The sequence below is a fragment of the Pelodiscus sinensis genome, chromosome 1, assembly GCF_049634645.1.
Source record: "Pelodiscus sinensis isolate JC-2024 chromosome 1, ASM4963464v1, whole genome shotgun sequence".
NCBI classification, from domain to species: domain Eukaryota; kingdom Metazoa; phylum Chordata; order Testudines; family Trionychidae; genus Pelodiscus; species Pelodiscus sinensis.
The window spans coordinates 72,044,458-72,070,205 of NC_134711.1; the positions used below are offsets into that span (position 1 = coordinate 72,044,458).

At 42.4% G+C, this 25,748-nt stretch overlaps 1 protein-coding gene across 1 annotated transcript in view; it reads right to left on the reverse strand.

Annotated features, from left to right (window-relative positions):
* The window catches only part of PPFIA2 (PPFI scaffold protein A2), a 608,376-nt gene that overhangs the window by 232,151 nt on the left and 350,477 nt on the right, over nt 1–25,748 (reverse strand). Inside the window, exon 7 of the mRNA XM_075932507.1 lies at nt 15,956–16,120. Within this exon, the coding sequence (XP_075788622.1) occupies nt 15,956–16,120 (165 nt within the window). The remainder of the gene's footprint in view (nt 1–15,955; nt 16,121–25,748) is intronic.

Sequence of the window (25,748 nt, forward strand, 5' to 3'; positions counted from 1 at the left end):
TTCCTCTGAAATTTACCCTTTTTTAAAAGGCATACCAAAAGTTTATATCTGTTTGTTATACAAAGGCTGCAGAATGGGAAACTTGGTCTGACAGTTATCATAATGTCACTAAACAGCAAAGACTTTCTGCAGGAACAACACTGTCAGTTTCTTTATTATTTCTGAGACTGGGAGCTTCTTCTGGAAGTCATTTCTTTGCTGGCCTGACTGAAGAAAGAGACAGCACTTCTTTTTCTTTTTAGTGGCCTTCCTGTACCCCCGCTTTCTATTTCTATTGTATTGAGCCCCTACTACTCTATATAGGTTTATAATTTGCTTCCTCTACCACCTTTCCTGACCTCCCCTAAAACACAAAAAAAAAAACACTTTTCCTCAATATGTTCTATAGAAAAAAAATCTAGAGTTCTTTTGCCAAGCTATTTGGAGTTGCAGTCTCTCTCTCTCTCACACACACACAAAGAGTTATTTTGGTTTTTTTGTTTGTTTTATTCCAAAGAGACAAGATAGAAGATTTTAAATGCTCTTGCACCTCTGAGAAGTGAAAGCATAGGCAACTTTCCTTTACCTTCCCATTTCTGAATCCTGCTAGGGTGCAAAGTCAGATTCTGATTAAATATAGGGCAACACTATAACTTTAGACACACTCTTTCTGACTTTTCAAATTATCCAGAAATAAGATGCAGGATTTAAAATTTGATTTGTCTTATAATCAGAAGCTACCTTCAACCTTGACAGTGCAGCTAATGCTGCCATTTCATAATGCTAGCAAGACTCCCAAATTGGTAATGGGTGGCTAAGAGCCTAGTGTAATAGATTAACAGAATTTTATTTCTTCATTACAAACTGAGATATGTTTAAAAGAAAAGCCAGTCAAGTAAAAAATGTGTTCTGTCTTGGCTTGGGTTCTTTATTCTGGTGGTCTACGCAAACTACTGTTATTGGTCTTGTTACCCGGTGTTTCTACAATATCGAAATAGCCATATCAGATTATATCAGTGGAAAAAAACCTAATTTTGAGGTTGCACAAATGTATGAACTGGTTTCATAATTGATTTGCCCATTTATTTATTTCAAGCTATTCCTTACTTTATTTTTATATATATTTTCATATGTGCATTCACACACACAAAACACATTTTGACATGATATACAGTGAATTGAAATGTAGTTTGAATTTTCACTTCCATCTCTACTGTAAGTGTAAAGATCTGAGCTCCTGAACGGTAAAGTTATGTATAATGTGTTTCTCTGCAAGAGACAATATAAATCTTGTGACTCCTGTAACTCCCTGTTTTGAATTCAATTATTTTTCTGAATTAAGCAAATAAACATTTTTCTTTTTATTATGAAAATACACCTTCATTACTCCCTGTTCAGTGGATGTTTTAGGAACAACAAGAGTTTTCTTTTGTAAAACTCTCCACATTTATTTGTTACATTTGGTTAAGCTATTTCCCCAAAGGACAGGCACTCCAACTTCTGGGGCTGAAGGCATCCATATAATTCTGTAAGTATTTCTCTCCTTTATGTGCTAGGTCGAAGTAGTTTCAAATCTAACTTCGGGGCTGGATCTGTACTAATTTCTAACAATCCATTGCAATATTTAGCAAGGTTCTGCACTACCAATGTCACCCTTGATATGAAACATTACACACAGAGAGTCTGGATATTTGGGTGGAAGCTAAAGCTCAGACAGCACATTTTTTCATGGAGATAACTGTCATTTAGCAGACATGGATTGATTGTACAACTTCCATCCCAGAGAGATTTAAAGGAGATGTGGGTTTTTAAAAACATATTAATGCACACCCGTATCTATAGTTACTACCAGCTTAGTCAGGCATGTTACTCATGTTGCCACCTACTGGCTGAATAGTATAATACTGTATGGCTATGTCTACACTGGCATGATTTTCCGAAAATGCTTTTAACGGAAAACTTTTCCATTAAAAGCATTTTCGGAAAAGCACGTCTAGATTAGCAGGTTGCTTTTCCGCAAAAGCACTTTTTGCAGAAAAGCGTCCGTGACCAACCTAGATGCGGTTTTCCGCAAAAAAGCCCCGATCGCCATTTTCGCGATCAGGGCTTTTTTTGCGGAAAACAGTACTGTGCTGTCTACACTGGCCCTTTTGCGCAAAAGTCTTTTGGAAAAAGACTTTTGCCCGAATGGGAGCAGCATATTATTTCCGGAAAAGCACTGACGATCTTACATGAGCTCGTCAGTGCTTTTCTGGAAATTCAAGTGGCCAGTGTAGACAGCTGGCAAGTTTTTCTGCAAAAGCAGATGATTTTGCGGAAAATCTTGCCAGTCTAGACACATCCTATAGGAAAAACTAAAAAACCCACTAAGGCTGTGTCTAGCCTTTTTTCAAAAAAAACTTCACCTGCGTCTAGACTACAGCCGCGTTCTTTCGAAATTAAATCGAAAGAACCTGACTTTTCTTTCGAAGGCAGTACTCCCTCATTTCACAAGGAAGAATGCCTTTTTTTGAAAGTGCTCTTTCGAAAAAAGGCGCTCTTGAATGCAAACTGTGCTTTTTCGAACGAGAGCATCCAGACTGCCTGGGTGCTCTCTTTGAAAAAGTGGCTTGCTTCTTTGAAAGTACTGGTTGCAGTCTAGATGCTGTTTTTTGAAAGAGGCTTTTTCGAAAGATTCTTTCAAAAAAGCCTCTTTCGAAAGAGGCTTGCAGTCTAGACGTAGCCTAATAGTCTAGCAGCACCTTAAAGACTAACAAAACTTGTAGCTGGTATCATGAACTTTTGTGGGAACAACCCACTTCTTCAGATGACAGGAGCATAATATAGTTTACCATTCCGTTACATTTCTCCCTTTAGGTTTTACATTACCAACATTTACAAAATCATGCTATCCTTAAAGTTCACTATATAGCAGTCTGTTAAGTGTTTCTGAATCATACTGGTTTTATCATTACATGACCCAAACATGTAACAGCTTGGTTATCTGACTGTTCACTAGTTGCAACAATTGTCTCTGGTCTGTTTGGAATCTTTCAGACTTCTTTTTACTGAAAGTAATAGGAACAGTCACAACAGTAAAATGTTGGCAAGCTGCATGGAAATTATTTAAAAGTACCATAATAGAGGCTAAAATGATATGTATACTCCTCTCACCCCCCACCCCCTCCACACACACACAAAAAGCTGTAACAGGACCAAAGCTAGGTTAACAGAGTACAAGAGACTTTTAGGGGGGAAATCTTTTAAAAATTGGAAGTTCAACCATATTGAGGAATATAGAAAAGAACAAATTCTGACAAGTCAAGTGTAAAGACAGGCCAAATTAGGCCATAAGTAAGCAGACCAAAAAGAATGTGAAAAGCAATAAGCAACAGATAAAAAAGCTAAAAATTAACAACAATTTTAATGTGCTTCAGAAGTTGGAAAACTACCAACAAGTGCAGCCACTGGATGATAAAGGTGCTAAAGCAGCACTCAAGGATGACAGGGTCATTGTGGAGAAACTAAATTAATTATTTGCATAAGTCATCATAGCAGAAGATATGCGGGAGCTTTCCCATCATTCTTTTTAAATGACAAATCTGAGGAGCTTTCCCACATTGAGGTGTCCTTAGAGAAGGTTTGGGAACAAATTAAAATATTAAACAATAAAAAGTAACCAGGACCAGATTATATTCATCAACCAATTTTGAAGGAGCTCAAATACAAAATTTCAGAACTAAAAACTATATGTAACCTAATACTGTACTTAAATTAGCCTTTGCATCAGATGACTGGGGGATAGTTAATGTTATGTATTTTTTTAAAGGCACCAAAGATTATCCTGGGAATTACAGGACAGTACTAAGTCCTGTAATTTGTACTTTTCTTACTTTGGTACTACGTAATTTTCATAATTTTCTTATTTTGATACTAAGAAAATTAGTTGAAAGTATAGTAAAGAACATAATTATCAGACGCATAGATGAACACAATGTGTTGGAGAAGAGTCTTCACAGCCTTTGCAAAAATTCTCTGAAGGAGTCAACAAACAAATGGACAAAGGAGATTCAGTGCAAATAGTATACTTGGACTTTCAAAAAGCTTTTCACAAGATCCATCATAAAAGGCTCTTAAGCAGAATGGGCAATTGTGGGATAACAAGGAAGGTCTGTGACTCAGAAAAGCAAGGAATGTATCTTCCTGCTGTAGAATTTCCTTGGCTGTCTGTAGAACTCTATTAGCTTCTCCATTCATTTGTGGATAATGCTGACTGCTAGTAATATGAGCAAAAACATATACCTAGCTGCTTACATATGAGCTGACTATTGTGGGTTTGTTCATATCACAATTCTTGAGAACTGGAGCTATTGAGATAATTTATATTACCTTTTTTAAGGCAATTTCTGCCTGACTTTCAATCGGAGGTTTTGTCACTGTAGAAAAGTCTTGGATCAATTAAGGCCATTTACCATTCCTTGCATGTATCTTATTTTCAATACATTCACTGAAGAATACAATTATTGAATTGCTTTTACTTTGTGGGGCTAGGACTGCTTCTACATTTGTTCACTGTCTGTCCCAAAAACTTAATTTGGGATTAGCAGAAAATGCATGATGTTCTTGTTTAGCTTCAGCCCAGACTGACTGATTAAGCTTAGACTTCATTGAGTGCTCTGTTGTTTTCTTCCATGGAAAAACCCGTACATCATAATATCCACTAAGACTAGAATACCATTTATGTTTCACCATCTTTCTTTAGAAAAACTCAGGTGCATTAGTAAACTCAAAAAGTAAACTTTGAAAGCAAAATTTACCAAGGGGTACAATAAATGTAGTCTGTTTAGCATTTCTGAAGCGGGAATGAGTAGGCTGAGGAATAGCCTCTGTAAATAGCAACAAGGCTGGCATGCCTAATATTGTGACTAATGCTAGTCCCTTCCCATGACATGGAAATCCCTGTTGAGAAAGTAAAAGTGAGAACCCATTTTTGGGACCTAACTCGCATGAATTTGCTAAGTTGTCATTGGGAAATGGAGGGCATTTAGAGACACTTCAGCTCTCTGTTTGATTGGTGACCTACAAGGCAATAAGAACTGTCATGGCCTAGCTATCCTTTAACTGTTCTGCCTTAACACAGGCCTTGTAATGCAAGGATGAATGTAGCCCCAAATCAGACAATTTACATGGAACAAAATTTCTCTTCTGCAAGTTCTGCATGGAAGATAAGCTAACCACAAGTCTTTGGAGAGGGGGACATCTTCGCTTAAAAGGTCATAGAACGAATAGTATGTAACACATTATTGTAAAACAATTTCAGAACTCTTCCCCACAAAAAAATGAGTTATGTAAACACATTCTATTAAATCATCAAGCTTTCCATGTTTGTTTCTGTGGTATTTTAACTGTACCAAGGACATTTTGTAGCTTCTGACATCAAAAGAATCCAGAACTGGAAGCAAAACTCCAACTTTTTGGTCACTAAGAAATGTAATAATATCACAGTTTGCTATACTGTATAAGAATGAACATAAAATGAATATGTTGCATAATATCACAAACACGAAGAAAAACAACAATATTACAGTTTATTTTGTCTATAGTGCAAATGGATTCTGTTGTAATGTCTTCCTTAACCGACATGCAGAAATGCTTAAAGATTTTTCTCAGATCCACTTAAGCTTTCTTGAAAATTCATCCTAACAATAGGAGAACAATTTCTGAAAACTTTTGAATAATGTTATTAAATATAATGCTCCATTATAGTTACTAGGAATTGCTTATTGAGTTTGATATAGCAGGTACTGGCCTTTAGTGAGTTCATGGAATGGAGGCCCTGCAAGCAATAGCCACATGCTCTGACAACTGTTCTTGTGGACATGGTCAGTGGCAAGACATTAGCATTGTTCTCTTTAAATGTGAAGTTATAGCCCCAGCATGATGCATGGGGATATTGTGTTGTGGCAACTGCCTCCTCTGAGATGACAAGTACAACTAAGGCCCTCACTACCTGTAGTTATTCAATGCAATTTCCACAAAAGAATGTTATCAGTCTTGATGCAGTAGTTAAACTTCCTACTTAGATACTGACAGCCAGTCTAGCTGAAAAAAAATCCTTTTCTATTTAATTGCCCCTCCCCCCTCTTTTGAAATACTGTTGTGTGGCTTTGCACCAACTGCAATTACAGCAAGAACAGCATTTCAGTGGCTGATGCACTGTGTATGTAGGAGTCATTGCTCCCATCAGTGAAACATAATTACACTACTATGGTAGAATCTGTTGGAAGATGACACAATAGCGAGTGTTGATATTACAAATGAATAATAGGACAGTTCAGGATATGGGGCACATGTTGGTAGTGGCTCATTTTAACATTATAGTCTTCAATGTTTTACCAACTATAACTTGACCAGATCAGAGAAACTGGACTGGTATTTATATAGCTCTATATCTGCAGACAGAGACGTGCACATATACACAACTTACATGTAGGTAATGATGAAGTGAAAAGTCACAGAAATGAAATACATTTTTTATGCATCTTTGATTGCCTCATTAGCCCTTTACCTTCTAATCTACCTTCTCATAATTGGGGCTACTCACAAATATTGAGTTACCACATTCCGATTGAAAATAAAGCTTTGTGTAAATTTATTTATTTATTTACTTAAATATTTTTTACCCTGCCTTTCTATTTAAAATATTCAAGGCAGCTTACAAGACCAAACAAACAAAAAATACAAATATATATAAAAATTTAAAATATGAGACCTCAGAGGGATATCATCAGCTAAAAACATATAGAGAGGAGGAACACACACATATAGACTCAAACATTAATAAAAGGGTGGCTTTAGCCTGATGCCGAAACAACGCTAGCATTGGTGCCATGCGAATATGCCGAGGAAGAGAATTCCACAGCCTGGGAGCAAAGGCTGAGAATGCCCTGTTCCACGGAGATATTATTCTTATCTCCACAAGTGGGAGAACACGAAGCAAAACCTCCCCATCTGACCTCAATCCCCAGGCAGGTTCATATGGGAGAAGACGGTCCTTCAGATACCCTGGACCCAACTCATGTAAGGCTTTATAGGTCTTAACTAAAACCTTAAATTGTGCCCGGAAACATACCGGAAGCCAGTGCAGCTGCCAAAGCACTGGCATAATGTACTCCGTATAATTAGTGTTAGTTAAAACTCGAGCAGCCGCATTCTGGACCAGTTGAAGTTTCCAAAGGCTCTTTAGAGGCAGCCCCACATAAAGTGCATTACAGTAATCCAGTAAGGGATGTAACAAGAGCATGGATTACTGTGGCCAAGTCATGTTTGTTCAGTAAGGGTCGCAGCTGACAGATCAAACGAAGTTGCCCAAAGGCACTCCTGAACTCCGAAGAAATGGAAAAAATATCTATTTCAGCAGAACTTTCTTCCATGAAAATTAAACATTTTGTTTTGGGTTGACATTTTCCTTCCATCTGAGCCACTACAAGGCCTCACAGGAGTGGATTTGCCAGTGATGTGGTTTGAGGATACCTCATCACCCCATTACCTCTGATGGACCTGGCTTCTGAGTCAGATTATTTCTCCAATGATGAACCACAGCCTTTACCTGCTGTTGAGCTACAGTGGTTCATCATGGGACAAAACATTTCATCTTAGGTTAACAAACTGAAATGAAATGTTGCATTTCAGGAATGTTTAAATGTCTTGTTTTGACGCTGAAATGAAACATTTCCAAAGTGTATCTTTCTGACCTTTTAATTTTGAGAAAAGTTTTGATATTTCAACTTTTCATCCTATTTAGGATGAAAACAACTGTCAAAATACCAGAATATCTCCTAAACTGTTCTAAAGGCTTATCTATAAGGCAAGTTTGTGTTTGACAAATCAGGGTTTAGATTTACATAGCGTTAGCTTGCTGAGTGCTAACTCATCCTTGTTACAATGCCCTAAATGTTCTGTACAACTTTTTGAAATGGGGAGTATACCACACTGCAATGTGGAGCTTTTAGTGCACTGTAGCCGGGTCTGCACTTGATGTTATTGTATGGTAAGCTAGCAGGCTGTAGAATCACACTCTGCATTGACATAAAATGAATGTCTCTCACAGACAAATCCTAACGTTCCATACCTCTGTATAGCTTGAATCAGCAATCATTCTTTTAAAACCAACCAACCAACCAACCAACCAACCAACCAGTCTCTTACACAACTGTTACCTTTTTTTCTGCCCCAAATGTGGAATTCCCACCACCTTTCAAATTAGATCTGTCCAAGGCCCAGAACTGGTAAGATTCAGCTGTAGGCAAGTCAGAACTTTTTTATTTATTAAAATGACATGACCTAACTTGAAGTCCTGACAAAGTGGATGTAGAAACATTACCCGCTTGGAAAAGGGGTAGGTCTAGGTAAAGGGTCTGGAAGCACAAAATCATGGAATTTGAAGAGACCCTGAGAAGTTTTCTAGTCCAATCTCCAGCATTCAAGGCAGGACTAGGTATTATCTAGAACAGAGGTTCACTCACCAGTATTTTTGGTGGCCTGAGAATGCATCCAACTACTCATGCCGGGTTTTGCTCTGGCAATTTTTCTTAAAATACTTACTTGAGTTTAGGGGGAAAAAATCTACATATACATGTCCAAATCACTGCAATTTGTGTGCAGGTTGAACCTCTGTAATCCATAACATAACATAAGATAACATAACATAACATAAGAACGGCCGTACTGGGTCAGACCAAAGGTCCATCTGGTCCAGTATCCTGTCTACCGACAGTGGCCAGCACCAGGTGCCCCAGAAACGGTGGACCGAAGACAATGATCAAGCGATTTGTCTCCTGCCATCCCTCTCCAGCCTCTGACAGACAGAGGCCAAGGACACCATTTTATCCCCTGGTTAATAGCCTTTTATGGACCTAACCTCCATGAAATTATCTAGCTTCTCTTTAAACTCTATTATAGTCCTAGCCTTCACAGCCTCCTCTGGCAAGGAGTTCCACAGGTTGACTACACGCTGTGTAAAGAAGAACTTTCTTTTATTAGTTTTAAACCTGCTCCCCGTTAATTTCATTTGGTGTCCTCTAGTTCTTCTATTTAGGGAACTAATAACTAACTTTTCTTTATCGGCCCTCTCCACACCACTCATGATTTTATAGACCTCTATCATATCCCCCCTCAGTCTCCTCTTTTCTAAACTGAAAAGTCCCAGTCGCTTTAACCTCTCCTCATATGGGACCCGTTCCAAACCTCTAATCATTTTAGTTGCCCTTTTCTGAACCCTTTCCAAGGCCAAAATATCTTTTTTGAGGTGAGGAGACCACATCTGTAGACAGTATTCAAGATGTGGGCGTACCATAGTTTTATACAGGGGCAGTAAGACATTTTGTGTCTTATTTTCTATCCCTTTCCTAATAATTCCTAGCATCCTATTTGCCTTTTTGACCGCCGCTGCACACTGCATGGAAGTTTTCAGAGAACTGTCCACGATAACTCCAAGATCTCTTTCCTGATCTGTCGTAGCCAAATTAGCCCCCATCATACTGTACGTATAGTGGGAGTTATTTTTCCCGATGAGCATTACTTTACACTTATCCACATTACATTTCATTTGCCATTTTGTTGCCAATCACTCAGTTTGGTGAGATCTTTTTGGAGTCCCTCACAGTCTGCTTCTGTCTTGACTATCCTAAACAGTTTTGTATCATCTGCAAACTTTACTACCTCACTGCTTACCCCTTTCTCCAGATCATTTATGAATAAGTTGAAAAGGATTGGTCCCAGGACTGACCCTTGGGGTACACCACTAGTTACCCATCTCCACTCTGAAAATTTACCATTTATTCCTACCCTTTGTTTCCTGTCTTTTAACAAGTTCTCAATCCAAGAAAGGACCTTCCCTCTTATCCCATGGCCATGTAATTTACACAAGAGCCTTTGGTGAGGGACCTTGTCAAAGGCTTTCTGAAAATCTAAGTATACTATATCTACTGGATCCCCCTTGTCCGCATGTTTGTTAACCCCTTCAAAGAACTCTAACAGATTAATAAGACAGGATTTCCCTTTACAGAAACCATGTTGACTTTTGTCCAACAAATTATGTTCTTCTACATGCTTCACAATTTTATTCTTTACTATTTTTTCGACTAATTTGCCCGGAAATGAAGTTAGACTTACCGGTCTGTAATTTCCAGGATCGTCCCTACAGCCCTTTTTAAATATTGGTGTCACGTTGGCTACCTTCCAGTCATTAGGTATAGAAGCCGATTTAAAGGATAGGTTACAAACCACAGATAATAGCTCAGCAATTTCCCATTTCAGTTCTTTTAGAACCCTTGGATGAATGCCATCCGGTCCCAGAGATTTGTTAACATTAAGTTTTTCTATTTGTTCCAAAACCTCCTCTAATGACACTTCAATCCAGGACAGTTCCTCAGATTCATCACCCACAAAGGACGGTGCAGATTCAGGAATCTCCCCAACGTCCTCAGCCGTGACGAATGAAGCAAAGAAATCATATAGTTTCTCTGCAATGGCTTTATCATCCTTGATTTCTCCTTTTATAGCTCGATCATCTAGGGGACCCACAGGTTTTTTAGCAGGCTTCCTGCTTCTAATGTACTTAAAAAACATTTTGTTATTTCTTTTGGAGTTTTTGGCTAGCTGTTCCTCAAAATCTTTTTTTGCTTTTCTTACTACATTTTTACACTTGATTTGACAGTGTTTATGTTCCTTTCTATTTATCTCACTAGGATTGGACTTCCACTTCTTAAAAGATACCTTTTTGTCCCTCACTGCTTCCTTTACATGGTGGTTAAGCCATGGTGACTCTTTTTAGGTCTCTTGCTATGCTTTTTAATTTGGGGTATACATTTAAGTTGGGCCTCTATTATGGTGTCTTTAAAAAGTTTCCATGCAGCTTTCAGGGATTTGGCTCTAGTCACTGTGCCTTTTAATTTCTGTTTAACAAACCTCCTCGTTTTTGTGTAATTCCCCTTTTTGAAATTAAATGCCAGGGTGCTGGACTGCTGAGGTGTTCTTCCCACCACAGGAATGTTGAATGTTATTATATTATGGTCACTATTCCCAAGCGGTCCTCTAACGGTTATATCCTGGACCTGATCCTGCACTCCACTCAGGACTAAATCGAGAATTGCCTCTCCCCTTGTGGGTTTCTGTACCAGCTGCTCCAAGAAGCAGTCATTTAAGCCATTGAGAAATTGTATCTCTGCTTCTCTTCCTGAGGTGACATGGATCCAGTCAATATGGGGGTAATTAAAATCCCCCATTATTACAGAGTTCTTTATTTTGGTAGCCTCTCTAATCTCCCTTAGCAATGTCAGTATCGCTGTCCTGGTCAGGTGGTCGGTAATATATCCCTACTGCTAATTTTTTATTATTGGAGCATGGAATTACTATCCATAGCAATTCTATTGAACATGTTGATTCACTTAATATTTTTATTTCGTTTGATTCTACATTATCTTTCACATACAGTGCCACTCCACCACCCACCCAGCCTGCTCTATCCTTTTGATATATTTTATATCCCGGTATGATTGTGTCCCACAGATTTTCCTCATTCCAACAGGTTTCGGTGATGCCTATTATGTCAATCTTCTCATTTAATACGAGGTACTCTAGGTCACCCATCTTATTAGTCAGACTCCTAGCAATCCAAGTCTCCGTGGTCTGGCCACATCCATCATCCGGCAAGGCCATGGACATTCTAGGACCAGGGAGTCCCGGTGGAGGGCTCTTACACTACTGTAACCTTGTACCGCTGCTGGGCTACACACCACACTGCAACTAGGCAGTCAGGTAAAACACAGCAGTGCTGCCTGGTGAGGGCAGGAGCTCAACACTCCATAGTGGTGCTGCCCCACTGGGCCAAGAGGCTGGTGCACAGGGAGCTGGGCTGCTCAGCATAGCAGAGAAAGAGGTACGGGGACTGACAGGGCATCAAGGTTGGCGGCAAGGGAGCGCTGGCAAGGAGGCTGAGAGCTGGCCCAGAGCTGGGGGGAGCCAGTATCAGGGGAACCAGATATGACTTTCCCTGGTCTGGCAAAATCCCTCATCTGGGACCATTTAGGTCCTGAGGGTGATGAACTAGGGAGTTCCAACCTGTACATAGTTGGTTTTTTACAGAGTCAGTGATCAAAATATAATCTATAGTTGTCTATATTCTTTATTGGACCTAAACAGAACAGAAACAGAAATAAGGTGCTTGGCACATTCTTGTCTTTTTAGTAGATGTTTCTGTTGCTTTTTTTTTAAAAGACTTGTTAGCTAGTAAATCTGCTGTCACTAAAAGTAACATTTCTACTTTTTTTAATACCAGTTTTCACATCAGACTTATTACACATTAAACCTCTATGGGTCTGGGACTCTTTGGTCTGGTAACATCCAGAAGGATCACGGCTGTTGTGGGACTAGAGTATCCCAGTGGCAGAGCAGAGCCAGTTGGATATGCCAGTGGGGCAGCTGAGCCTGCTGGGCACCAGAGCCCACAGCTGGTGGGACAGGGAAGCTGATGGGCAGGGGTAGAGCTTGGGGGGCAGGGAAGCTGGCAGTTGCGAGGTCAGCAGGGCCACCAGGAACTCCAGTGGGACTGCATCAGCTCACAGGACCAGGAGTGTCAGTAGGGCTGCTACAGTTTGCAGGGTTGGGAGGCTGGGGAGAGAAGCCTATTGGGGAGGCTGGTGCCTCCCCTCAGAGATCTCCCCTCATCCAGAAAACTCACTTGTCTGGGACTGGTCACGTCCTGAGAGTGGCAGACCAGGGAGGTCCAACTTGTACCTAGCTGTGAGGCTGTGAAAAATAATACCATATTAACAACGATACAAATACCAATTTTCGCAGCAAATTTACTCAGACCTGGTGGCAAGCCAGAGGACAAATTAAGTTCTGGAAGGGCAGGGAGATTTGGGGGAGAAGGGAGGAAGGCTGATACAGAGAGTAAGGGCTGGCACCTATGGCCAGGGTCCAGAGCCAGACCCCAAGGCCCAACAACTGGAGCCTCCCTTTCCCCTCCTTTCCCCCCCCCCCCCCCCACTCTCTGCCCATGAGGCTGTGGCCGCATTTGAGAAATGCTGATTGAAACAATTCCCGACACTAACCTCCTCTTAAAAATCTCCAATGATAGTGATTCCCCAGCCTCCCTGATCTGTGTATTATAGTGCTTATTGTAGTGGCAGAGGTTGGAAGTTTTTCCTAATGTCGAATCTAAATCTCTCTTGCTGTAATTTAAGCTCAAAATAAGACCTACTGTCTTCATCTGTGTTGTGTAGCTGAAGTTCTTTATATATTAACCTCATGAAATATATATGTGTTGGCTGACTTTCTGTAAATAAAAATCACAGAATCATTGAACTGGAAGAAATCTCGAGTGGTGCATCAAGTGCTCCACTCATGGCAGAACCAAACACTAACTGGACCATCCTTAACAGGATGTTTGTCTAAACTTCTCTTAAAAATTTGCAATGATGGAGACTCCACAAACTCCTTAGGCAATTTATTCCAATTGTTAACTACTCTGACAGGAATTTTTGGCTAATGTCCAACCTAAATCTCCCTTGCTGAAATTTAAGCTCATTGTTTCTTGTCCTATCATCAGGAGTTAAAGAGAATAATTTTTCGCCTCCCATCCCCATAACAACCTTTTAGATACAGGCGGTCCCCGGGTTACGTACAAGATAGGGACTGTAGGTTTGTTCTTAAGTTGAATTTGTATGTAAGTCGGAACTGGTACATATTGTAGGGGAAACTCTAGCCAAACATTTCTCCAGAGCTCAGTTTTATTCTCCCACACCTCACTTCCCTCAGTCCTTTATTCTCAAGCTGAGGTGTCTGCTGAGAAAAGCTGCTCCGTGTCTCCCTGGTCTGCTGAGGGGGGGGCCCTAACTTCACGTCTCCCTGGTCTGCTGGGAGGAAGCAGCGAGTGCGGGGTTGCCTCACCCCATTTGTAAGTAGGGATCCGATGTAAATCGGATCCATGTAACCCGGGGACTGCCTGTACTTGAAAGCGGTTATATCTCCGCTCAGTATTTTCTTTTCCAGTGCTTTCAATCTTCCATCATAGGACATGTTTTCTAGACATTTGATCATTTTTGTTGCTCTTCTCTGGACCTTCTCCAATTTGTTCATATCTTACCTGAAATGTGGCAACCAGATACTTCAGGTTGAGGCCTAATCAGCACAAAGTAGAAGGGAAGAATTGCTTCTCATGTTTTGCTTACAACACTCCTATTAATGTGTCCCAGAATGATGCTTGCTTTTTTTTGCAACAGTGTCACACTATTGACTTACATTCTAGTCCACTATGACTCCTAGATCCCTTTCTGCAATACTCCTTCCTAGGTAGTCATGTCCCATTTTGTTTGTATGCAATTGATTGTTTCTTCCTAACTGCGGTACTTTGCATTTGCCCTTATTAAATTTTGTCTTATTTATCTCAGACCATTTCTCCAGTTTGTCTAGGTCATTTTGAATTATAATCCTATTCTTCAAAACACTTGCAACCTCTCCCAGCATGGTATCATCCACAAACTTTATAAGCATACTCTCTATTCCATTATCTAAACAACTGATGAAGATATCGAACAGAACTGACCCTAAAACCGATTCCTGAGGAATTCCAACTCATTATGCCCTTCCAGCCCGACTGAACTACTGATAACTATTGTTTGGGAATTTTTATCCAACCAGTTATGCACTCATCTTATAGTAGCTCCATCTAGGTTGCGTTTTCCCAGTTTATTGATGAAAAGCTCATGACAGCCTGTATCAAATGTCTTAGTAAAGTTTAGATATACCACATCTACCACTTATATAATATGTATGGTTTTAAACAAGCAGCTGTTTTTATGAATTGTAGTTTATTATACAACTAAATGCTAAAAATGACTATGTGGCAGAACTCCCCTATCACTTATATGTTTTCAGTCTTCTGAATACCATAAGCCCTACTAATCTACAAAGGATATGACTAACAATACTTCATTATGCAAACTACGACACAGTCTAAAGCTAACCGACAGCTAAGGGAAGCTACTACATATTGATGCACACGTACATAAATAGATCTATATAATTTCCTTAAAATGCATTTTAGTAATTTTTATCCCAATAAAATATCATTCATTGCTAACTGAACAGTCACACTTTAGACTTGACTTGACTTTTAAAAAAATGTAGGTGATTTTCACATAACATTGCATGTGCCTCTCAAATCGAATATGAAGAGATGTAACCTGCAGTGTTAGACATTTCTAACAAAAATGGAGAGCATTCCATTCTGTGAATATACTTAATGTATTCATATTCTTTGTGCTTTCTGATCCTCAAATATTAATTTGGGATGAGTATTTTCAAACTCTTGAAGGTCTTGCATAAAAACACATGTGCATTTACATTTTTTACATCTGTACAATGAATACTATAACAATTCCCTCACATTCAGAATGGTACATTCCAGATCAATACTTCTAATATATGTAATAACTTAAAAAAAATCAAGTACTAATGTCTAATTGGAAAGAAAACAGATGCTGCTACCTTTTTTTTTCCCAGAATTTAGCTATAGGGAATTAAAATTTGAGATGCCCATATTTTCTTAGCAATTATTTGTTTTTTGAAATACACAGCATATGCTGGAATCTCTTGTGTGTTACACTTGCTAAGTGCAAAACAAAGAGAGGTGTTTATGTCAGTGATGACATTTTCATAAAACTGTTTTGTAACAAAACTACCAATGGCCACAAGTGAGTTATGATGATTTAAGGTATTTTTTTTGTAAAATCTTTACTAACCTCCCACAACAAAGCTAAGAAATGAAATATAAATGTTTTAGCTCTTAGTCATGCTTTGTCAGAGATTTTCTTTTGATGTCCTACTTTCAATATGTACAGAACACTCCAAGAACCAAGACACAATACTGTAGCTCTGTTATATTGTAAACATGGGCAATAGCCTGCTGAGTAAGTATCTTTCCATACTGTACCTTTTCATCCAAAGCCTTGTGGTGCTCAAACAAAGATTTCAGTGCTTTGAGAACTTCAACTTCACTAGAAACTCCTGAGGGGGACTGTGCTTGACGTTTCACTACTGTCATCCTCAGAGACCTTTCATGTCTTGAAACAAGGCACTCCAAATGCTCCAGTAACAGCTGTTGGATTTAAACATAAAGAGACATTAATTCATTTGTACCCAAAGGTCACAGGCATTATAACTGCAAACTGCAGGCTACTAAACGACAATGACCTTGGCAACCTCCCTATCCAAGGAAGTCTAGGACTTGGCTAACAATGTTCCATGATTCTGAGTCAGAGGACAAGAAAGAAAATAAAATGATTTTTATTCAGATCTTCGTAAAAATCTCTGCTGTAAGCTTTCGAAAACAAATGTGCACCATTTAGATTTACTGTTGACAGGCTAAAATCAACTTAATATATTCAAATGATTTTTCAGTCACAGTAATTAATGGAATGTTAATAACAAAAATAACTAATATAGCTAGCCAACTAATGCAGTGTACAATTAATGCCTGAAAACAGTCACCTAATTGTAATTTGTATTTAATTTATACTAAAACTTACTTAACAGAGAACACAAAAACAAGCAATATATTTTCATTAAAGTTTTAAAACACTCTATTTATTCTAAATCCATGTTGCATAGCTAATATTATGTTAATATGGCAATCTCTAAAATATTCATTGTGTTTGTTATAGAACGTGGAATCTCACAATTTTGCTAAGTATATTCTATGTTCTTTCGATCCCATGTTCAGCTGAAAAAATATTGGAATAATATTTGTATGGATGTCTTTTTGCTGATCTATAGAAACTCTAAGTATTTATCTGGTTTTGTAAGGTATATGAATGCCATTCATGTGGCATCTTAGAGTGATTACTTGTATTTACATTAAAAGAGAGCGGCTAACTTCAAGAGTCATACTGCATAATAAGAATACTGTAGTTACAGTATAATCACAATAGTATTTCTTTTAAACAAGCAATTACATCTAATTCATATGACTAGAACCTTAAAAGTGACATGACTGAGGGGTGGTCTACGCCACCATGGGAGATTCACCATGTGTGAATAACATAGCTGAAGTCGACGTACTCCGATCTACTTACTGTGGTGTATGGACTGGAGACCCTTTCCCATTGACATGGAGAACTGGCGTTGACAGGAGAGCAACTGTCAGTTGGTTTATTGTGCTATATTAGACATGATAAATCAACCCCTTCTGGATTGATCACTGCCCCGTCAATCCAGCCCATAGTGAAGACATGTTTTGTTTTTTACTCCTTTGGGGTGTTCTTAATACATTTACTACATATATGTTGGCATATATCCATTCTCAAAGTCATGTAGTTAACTATGCAGTCCTATGAATTAGTGATGATAACAGGTATGACAGAAGCATAACCAAAGCATAAAATGCACTATAATGGCAATGTAAGAACACTGAAATTACAGTTCTCATATTCCCTTAATAAAATGGGAATGACTCACATTTACCATTACTGCACTTTAAAAACACTGAACACACCCAGCCGATTAATATGCATCTGATTTAGAGATATATACCAAACATATGTGTAAGAGCTTACTTTAAGTTTATATGTAAAGAACTTTAGTAATATCATACAACTGAAGAAATAGAGCATGGTTTGCCATTCGGGAGCAAACAAAAGCAATCCACAGGAAAAAGAGAGGCATGAACTTGTTCTACTAGTTCCCCAACTGATGTAATGCTAGTTGAGGGAAAGCAGATTCATGCTTTTTTTGGCCGTTTAAGAAGCAGCTTTAAGGTGTAAGTTGTGGAGCCCCACACAATAAAGTTTAATAAAGGGACATGCTAAAGCACTGTTTGACATTAGCAGTAAAGCACAGCCTTAAATTCACTCCTCTTCAGAAAAGCAATTAAAATGTGCTTAACTGCTTTTCTGAATTTAGACCTAAATTAGACTATCTCCATGCTTCTTGCTAGGCCTATGACTCTTCGTGGCTGTAACACTTTATTAGAGGTTAAACAATTTGACTCTATATTTAACAGTTATTATTACAGATCACGTACTGCATATTAACAGACAAAATATTTTGTTAACTAGAACCTTTACTTAAAGGTAACATTAAAGATGAAATACTATCTATATAGTAAAACAAAAGGAGGCACTAGCATTTAAAACAATAGAAAATGTAATTGAAGAGACAGATAAATATTTTCTCATACTTAATCAAAATTTGTTACATTTATGGACATGTGAAAAATATTCTTTTGCATATTAATAGGAATAAGCTGAGATACATAAGTGTGGAAGGAACCACTGAGAATTATTACTCCGGCAAACATTCAACATCCATTCTTGTGGTTTTAGGAAGTAAAGAAGCATTAAGGATGTTGTTTTATTTCCTATGAACATTGTATAGCAGTAAAAACAAAAAATATTCTTTCGCATCATCCATCCAATCTCTTCAATATTGCTTACTGAAGGGGTTTACCTAACAGTTGTTCATTTTTCTGGAAACTAACTTTGAACGTTGGTATTTTCCAGACTGCTAGCTACAAGAATGCTCAAGAGGACAAGTGCTCATTCTCTGGTGGCTGAGAGAATTCTCCAGTTGTGTTATGCTTTTCAATAGAAATGTACTCCCTACTGCCTTATTTATTTCTGACACACTATAAAGATGATGATTATGGTAGGAGTAAGTCAGCTGGCTTGAAGACACTCCCAAAGAAACCTCCAATAATTAGAGCATTGGCCTGGACCATGGGAGACTGGAGTTCAATTTTCTGTTCCACCACACACACCCTGTATGGCCCCGGACAAGTCACTTAAAAGCTTAGTGCCTCAGTTTTCTATCTGTACAAAGGGGATGTGAGCAGAGCCAGTCTCAGGGGCTGCCAAAATGTAACACAATGAATTGTATATAATGGGAAAAATTGCATGAGCTTTGGCCAGATATTTTTCATGTTTTCTCTGCAGCAAAACTGCCCCGCTCACCCTGCCCAGTGCTCTGCCCTGCACTGAGGCTGCTTCTCACTCTCCTTTGCTGGGAACCCACCTCTGGCTCCCCGCATCTGCGGCTCCCTCCCCACCAGACACTCCCGGGAGAGTCTCACGTCTCCAGACAGCTCCCCCTAGTGTCTGTATTTCCCAGCCGGGCCCAGGGTGTGAGGTAGCAGGCATAGCTGAAAGGTAAGAAATATTTCATTACCATATGTGACGTAGTGGGGGTACTTGCTGGGCTGTGGTGACCCCTGCTGTCTGGAGCAAGACCCAGCAGGGAAAACCTCACTATGCAAAGGTAGTGCCAAACTTGTTGAACCAGTGGCCAGACACCCCCCATGGAGAGGAACAAAGGAAGGTGGAATGCTGCCCTGACTGGGGGGCAGGGCTGGAAGGGAATTTAGTTAGTTCTGTCTGAGAGCGTGGAGGAGAGCCTAGGGGAAGGGGCTGGAGTTTAGGGGCCCAGTCTCCCCCATCTCAAGGGGGCCTGAGGCATCCTAGCCCAGCTCTGTGACCAGATTCCATCTGTGCTGTGCTGTATCCTGGAGAGGCAATAAACTTCCTCTATTCCACCGGCTGGTGCAGTCTGTTTGTGCCATTTCGGGGTGCAGGAGACGGGGGACCCCCAACGCGCCGTCACACTGGTGTCAGAAGTGGGATGCACTGCACCCCGTGGATGGAGCTTCCAGCGGCGAGCGACAAGGCACAGTAGAAGCAAGAGCCCTGGAGCCAGGCGTGCTGGAGACAGAGCGAAGCGGTTCCTGGGAATCGGGGGGCGCTGCAGCACTAGACTGGTGAGTCTGCACCGAGGGGACCAGCGGGCAGATGGCCTACGCCCGACTCTTGAAGGCAGAGCTGGTGGGGCTGTGCAGAGAGAGGGGCTTGCCTGTGCAGAAAGCAACCAAGGCCCAGCTGATTGCTCAGTTAGAAGAGAACGACCAGCCACAGGGCCAGGATCTTGTCCCCAGGGGAAGCAGCCAGACCCCCCCTGAGAGTGTGTCAGGCTCAGAGAGGGGGAGGAGTGCTGGAACTCACCGGAGAGATGAGACAGCTTCCCCCAGGAGGCCTGCAAGCTGCAGCCCATCTAGGGCAAGGGCCCGCCAAGCAGAGCTGCGGCGGCTGGAGATCCAGCTGCGGATCAAGGAATTGGAAGTAGAGGACCGAGAGAGGGACCGCCAGGACCGAGAAAGGGATCGCCAAGATCGAGAGAGGCAGCGGCAGCATGAGCTGGCCATGGCAGAGCGGAGAACCGGCGGGGCACCGGCTGTGCCAAGAGTGGATGGGCCACAGGGTCCCAGGACTGCCAGATGCTTGGAGAGGCTCGTGGTGGCCCAATTGAAGGACATGGGCGACATAGACGGGTTCCTCAGCTCCTTTGAGAGGGCCTGTGGACTGCAACGGGTTCCCCCAGCTGACTGGCTGCAGGAGCTCATCCCCGCACTGAACCAGGAGGCGGCCGGAGTGCTCAGTCAGCTGGAGGACCTACAGCCAGGGGATTACAACCGAGTCAAGGAGGCCCTGCTGCACAAGTTCGGGCTGACCCCCGAGATGTACAGGAAGAAGTTCCGGGGGGTACAGAAAGGGCCACGGGAGACCTATGTGGACCTGGCCTCCCGCCTGGCGCAATACTGCCGCAAGTGGGTGTCTGGAGTCGGAGCCCAGACCGCAGAGGAGCTGCTCAAGCTGGTCATGATGGAGCAGTTCTATGAAGTGTGCCCACCCAAACTGAGGCTGTGGCTCAAGGACTGGAGACCAGAGAACCCCCAGGAGGCTGGGAGGCTGGCGGATGAGTTCACGGAGAGCCGGTCCGGGTGTGAACGGGAGTCCCGGAGAGAAAGGGAACCGCGCAGAGACCGGATCTCGGCTGAGCGACGGAGGGAGTCAACTACGGGGCGAGACCAAGGAACAGGTCGTCTGCGCCCCAGAGAACCAGCCAGGGCCTGGACAGAGACAGCCCAAAGCCTAACTTGCCAGCGCTGTGGGCAAAAAGGCTCAGTGCACCAGGTCCCAGGACCGGGGACTTTCCAGGGTTAACTGGCTGGGGCGGGAGGAAGGGCAGGCTGCCCCAGAGGCAGGGGCTGGCAGGCAAACCTCAGCTCAGAGAGAGGGGAAGGATGCTCAGTGCACCTCCCCTGGGAGGTCTGATTCTCAGGAGGCGGATTTCTCCGTGTACCGGGTGGGGGCAGGACGGCCCCTGCGGAGCGAGTGCCTCATACCCCTGGAGGTGGATGGTAGGAAGGTGACGGGCTTCTGGGACACGGGGGCGGAGGTGACTCTGGCCCGATCCGACATAGTGGCCCCAGAGCGGATACTACCCCACACGCAGCTGACCCTGAAGGGCATAGACGGGTCCCCGTTTAAGGTGCCTGTAGCCAGGGTGCATCTGAAATGGGGGGCGAAGGAAGGCCTCAAGGAAGTGGGGGTGCACCCGCACTTGCCCACCGAGGTGCTGATGGGGAATGACCTAGAGGAGTGGCCCCATGAATCCCAGCAGGCTCTAGTCACTACCCGGAGCCAGAGCCAGCGGGGGGCTGACAACCTGGGTCCAGGGAAGGACTCCGGGCAGCGTCCTCAGGGTCCCATCCCAGTGGACACGGGGTCCAGCCAGGCTGGGACTCCGGACCTAGGCATTTAAAAAAAAAGTCTACAGCTGAAGATGAGTGTTGGGATTTTTTGGTGGTCAGCAATCTAAATCTAGAGAAGAATGATATAGGCCCTATTGTGAAGTTTAGCCACTTGGTCATGCTGGAACATTTCACAGAACTGCTTCTATGCCAGAAAAAAATCTGAGACATGTTCTTTTGCCCAGGGAAAAATAGAATGGGCAATCCTTGCAGTACCCTGAAGAAAATTACTGTGATTTGCCTCCCCAAATCATACTCTAAACATCCCTTGCCCCCCATGAACATCTACAGTATCTATCTTAAGTACTTATTTGGCCCCTATTACCATGATATCTGAACACTTTCCACACTTTTTTAAATATATATTTATACTCACATCCAGGGCTGGTCCTAACCATTTGGCGTACTTGCGCAAATTTCTTTTTGTGGTCCTTACAATAATATGCCGTGTTAGCCCGAATATTCAAAAAATGTTCTTTGATTCTTAAGTTTGCATATATCATGTGACGGCGCGTTGGGGGTCCCCCGTCTCCTGCACCCCGAAATGGCACAAACAGACTGCACCAGCCGGTGGAATAGAGGAAGTTTATTGCCTCTCCAGGATACAGCACAGCACAGATGGAATCTGGTCACAGAGCTGGGCTAGGATGCCTCAGGCCCCCTTGAGATGGGGGAGACTGGGCCCCTAAACTCCAGCCCCTTCCCCTAGGCTCTCCTCCATGCTCTCAGACAGAACTAACTAAATTCCCTTCCAGCCCGGCCCCCCAGTCAGGGCAGCATTCCACCTTCCTTTGTTCCTCTCCATGGGGGGTGTCTGGCCACTGGTTCAACAAGTTTGGCACTACCTTTGCATAGTGAGGTTTTCCCTGCTGGGTCTTGCTCCAGACAGCAGGGGTCACCACAGCCCAGCAAGTACCCCCACTACGTCACAGTTCTCCCCCCTCCGAGAGCGAACTGAGCAGGGTCACTCCGCTCGTGACCTAGGGAAGTTCGGGTCCTCTGCGTGGGAACCCGCCCCGGGGACATGGGTGCTCCCCTTGACTCAGGCCGGCCGTGGCAAGGCCCCACATGAGTTGGCTTCCTTCTGTCCACTCGCCGCCCCGCTCCAGGGCGACTGGCGCAGGCCTGTCCTCGGGGGTCACACCCACCCTTCCGCTGGCCTTGATCTCTGGCCAGGGTCTCTCGGGCCGGGGCCATGAGCCCAGTGAGCCTTCTCTGGACAGCCAGGGCGGCTTCCACCCCCGAAGCTCCATCCAGGGAGGTCTTCCCCTCCCATAACTCTCTCAGCAAGCCCAGAGGGTCTATCTGGGGTAGAGACCCCCAAGCCGCTTTCCTCCTGTCTTGGGCCTTCCCGCCCCTCTGGCAGGAGTCACAGGACCGGCAGTACCGCTGCACGGCTGTAAAGATTCCCGGCCAATAGAAGTACTGGAGCAGCTTCAGCCGGGTGCTCCGGATCCCCCGGTGGCCCCCAACGGGGACATCGTGGGCCAAATACAGCAGCTTGAGGCGATACTTTCGGGGGACGACCAGCTGCCGCTGGACCCCCCATGCCCTCGCCTTCCTGGGGGGAAAGGTGGGGAACAGGTCCCAATCCCTTTTGTCATAAACCTCAGTTATTTCACTAGAACCCTACAGTCACCTGAACAAATGAAGGGAGAATCTAAGCTGGAGTGTGAGCTCTACTCCTATTGTCTCTTGACCACTTTTCTTCTTTCCCTTCTATGCTTAGACATGTATGTCTTTTGTCAGTTAGTGAAAACTTGAAGCTCCATTTATATCTATAAATGGCAAGTGGGTACTTGTTGATCATTTCTTCTTAAGGAATCTATTTTGAAACAAGTGCTACCTATGCAGATAGGCAGCAGAGGTGAGGCAAATTGCCATGTTAATGGTCCTCTGCTTATAATCTTTAAAATGGCCTTTGCAAAAGTAGCTTCTAATGTGTAAGAATTATATACTACTTGGTTCAGAGCTCATACTGCAGCACCTTTTCCAGGGGTAATCAAACTCAGTTACACTGAGGAACTGTCAAGTACACTTGAGTTCAAAATGCCAACAATCTTTAATATTGTTCACTTTTCTGACTTTTCAAAATGCTGAACTTTAATAAGATTATTAGTCATATTTGATTACATAATGAAAACTAGTTGGAAAACCACACCCAAGCAAGTTGTCTGAGTTTTCTCTGAGAATACCATGGAGCAAATGTAAAAGCTTAATTTATTCCCCATATGCATAAACTATTTGTGGTTTTAGGAAGTAAAGAAGCATTAAGAATGTTTTATTTCCTGTGAAGCTCCCACTTAGGCACCTACATGAAGCGCCCATTTTCAAAAATGGTCTGTCATCAGCTAGGGAGTCAGCCACTTCATGCAGGAGACTAAATGGGAGCAGAGCTTTCTTCAAAATGTGGTATCCCATTTTGGACACTGAGAACTTTCGAAAATCTGACTTTTGTTAATGGATTTAACTTTTTTATTTTTGCTGCTATGTAATGTTCACAGGAAATGAAATAAACAATCTTAATGCTTCTTTACTTCCTAAAGCCACAAGAAATGAAAATATGTATCTGGAAAATAAACTAAGCTGTTTTCTGAGATTTTTTGTAAGTGTGGCTGCCAATTTTCAAATAAGTATAATCTATTATTAAAGCAGAAATACACAACAATGTGAACAGAAGCTTATAGTTTCTAATAGTGTCTTCAATATTAGTATGTGTTAAGAATCAAACCGCTTAACTACACTGTATCTTCCTCACATGTCTCCTTAACCATAAAATGTGTCATTTCCATAACATACATTTTATTGTGAATCAATAGAGGCTCATAATATCTGGTTACTTCATTAAAACAATAGAATACATTAAAATCTATATGTTCCATGGATTTTAATTCCTGAAGCATGTGTCAGCAGAACAGTAATATTTCATGTCACAACAGTTTTGCAAAAGAACTGGACTTAGAATCACAGCATAACAGGTTGGTTAAGAACAGCTGTAGACTTTTTTTTAAATGATAATTAAAGGTTCACTTTAATCAACATCATGAGGTGCTGCAGGCAGCCTGCTCTTTCACACTGTGTCATGTTGCTCCAACATTTGAACTGCCATTGGAATAGCTGTGTGACAAAGAAAAGAAAATGCTTGCTGCTGCAGCTCCAGAATTCCAATCTGAATTTATGTGGGCAAAGTATCTAATTGTTACTAAGATGTTTCTATTGGGAAAACCAAATTTCACCAATGCATTACAACAGATCTGAAAAACACACATGGACTTTACTTTTATGATAACGTATTATGGCAAGGTCCTTGCTCAGGCCCTCACCTTGGGACACTTTCTTTGTCCACAAATCTACTGGTGACTCTTCTGGTGCAGTCACCCGTGCCTTTTATTGTCAGTGCCAGTTTCCCACCACCTTCTATTAACAGAACTTTGGTTTTCTAGCAGCCAACTCAGCCAGCCTCTCCTTCTGGCTTGAGAGCACACTCTGCCACACCCTGGCTCCTCACCCTTACCTCACAGCTGCTTCCATTAGCCCTTCAGTCTAGGGTTGCCAGGTGTCTGGTATTCTACTGGACAGTCCAGTATTTGCACTCTATGTCTGGTAAAAAAAATCAGAAAATACCGGACATGTACAATGTCCGGTATTTTCTGATTTTTCTGGCTGCACACTGGACGGAAGCCTGGCAAGGGCAGGGGGAGAGGCTGAAAGGCAGGGCCACAATTGGCGCTAGAAGCATGTGAATGCGCAGAAGCCTGGTGGCGGCAGGGGGGAGTGGCTGGGAGTCCCAGCTGGGAGGCGGGGCCAGTATTACCGCTCTGGGTGCATTGGAAACCTGGCGGGGGAAGTGGCTGGGAGTCCCAGCCACTTCCCCCGCCCCCGCCAGGCTTATGCGCAATCACAGGCTCCCAGCGCCGATCGTGGCCCTGCCTCCCAGCCTGAGAGTCCCAGCTGGGGGGTGGGGCCGCGATCGCCACTCTGGGTGCATCAGAAGCCCAGAACCTAATGGGGGTGGGGGGAGTGGCTGGAGGCAGGGCACGATCGGCACTGGGAGTTCCCTACAATCATTTCAGCTGCAGGATAAAAAGGAGTTCTTCTAAATTCTTCTATAGCCTTAGCTTTAGAGGAATAGAAAACAATGAAAACA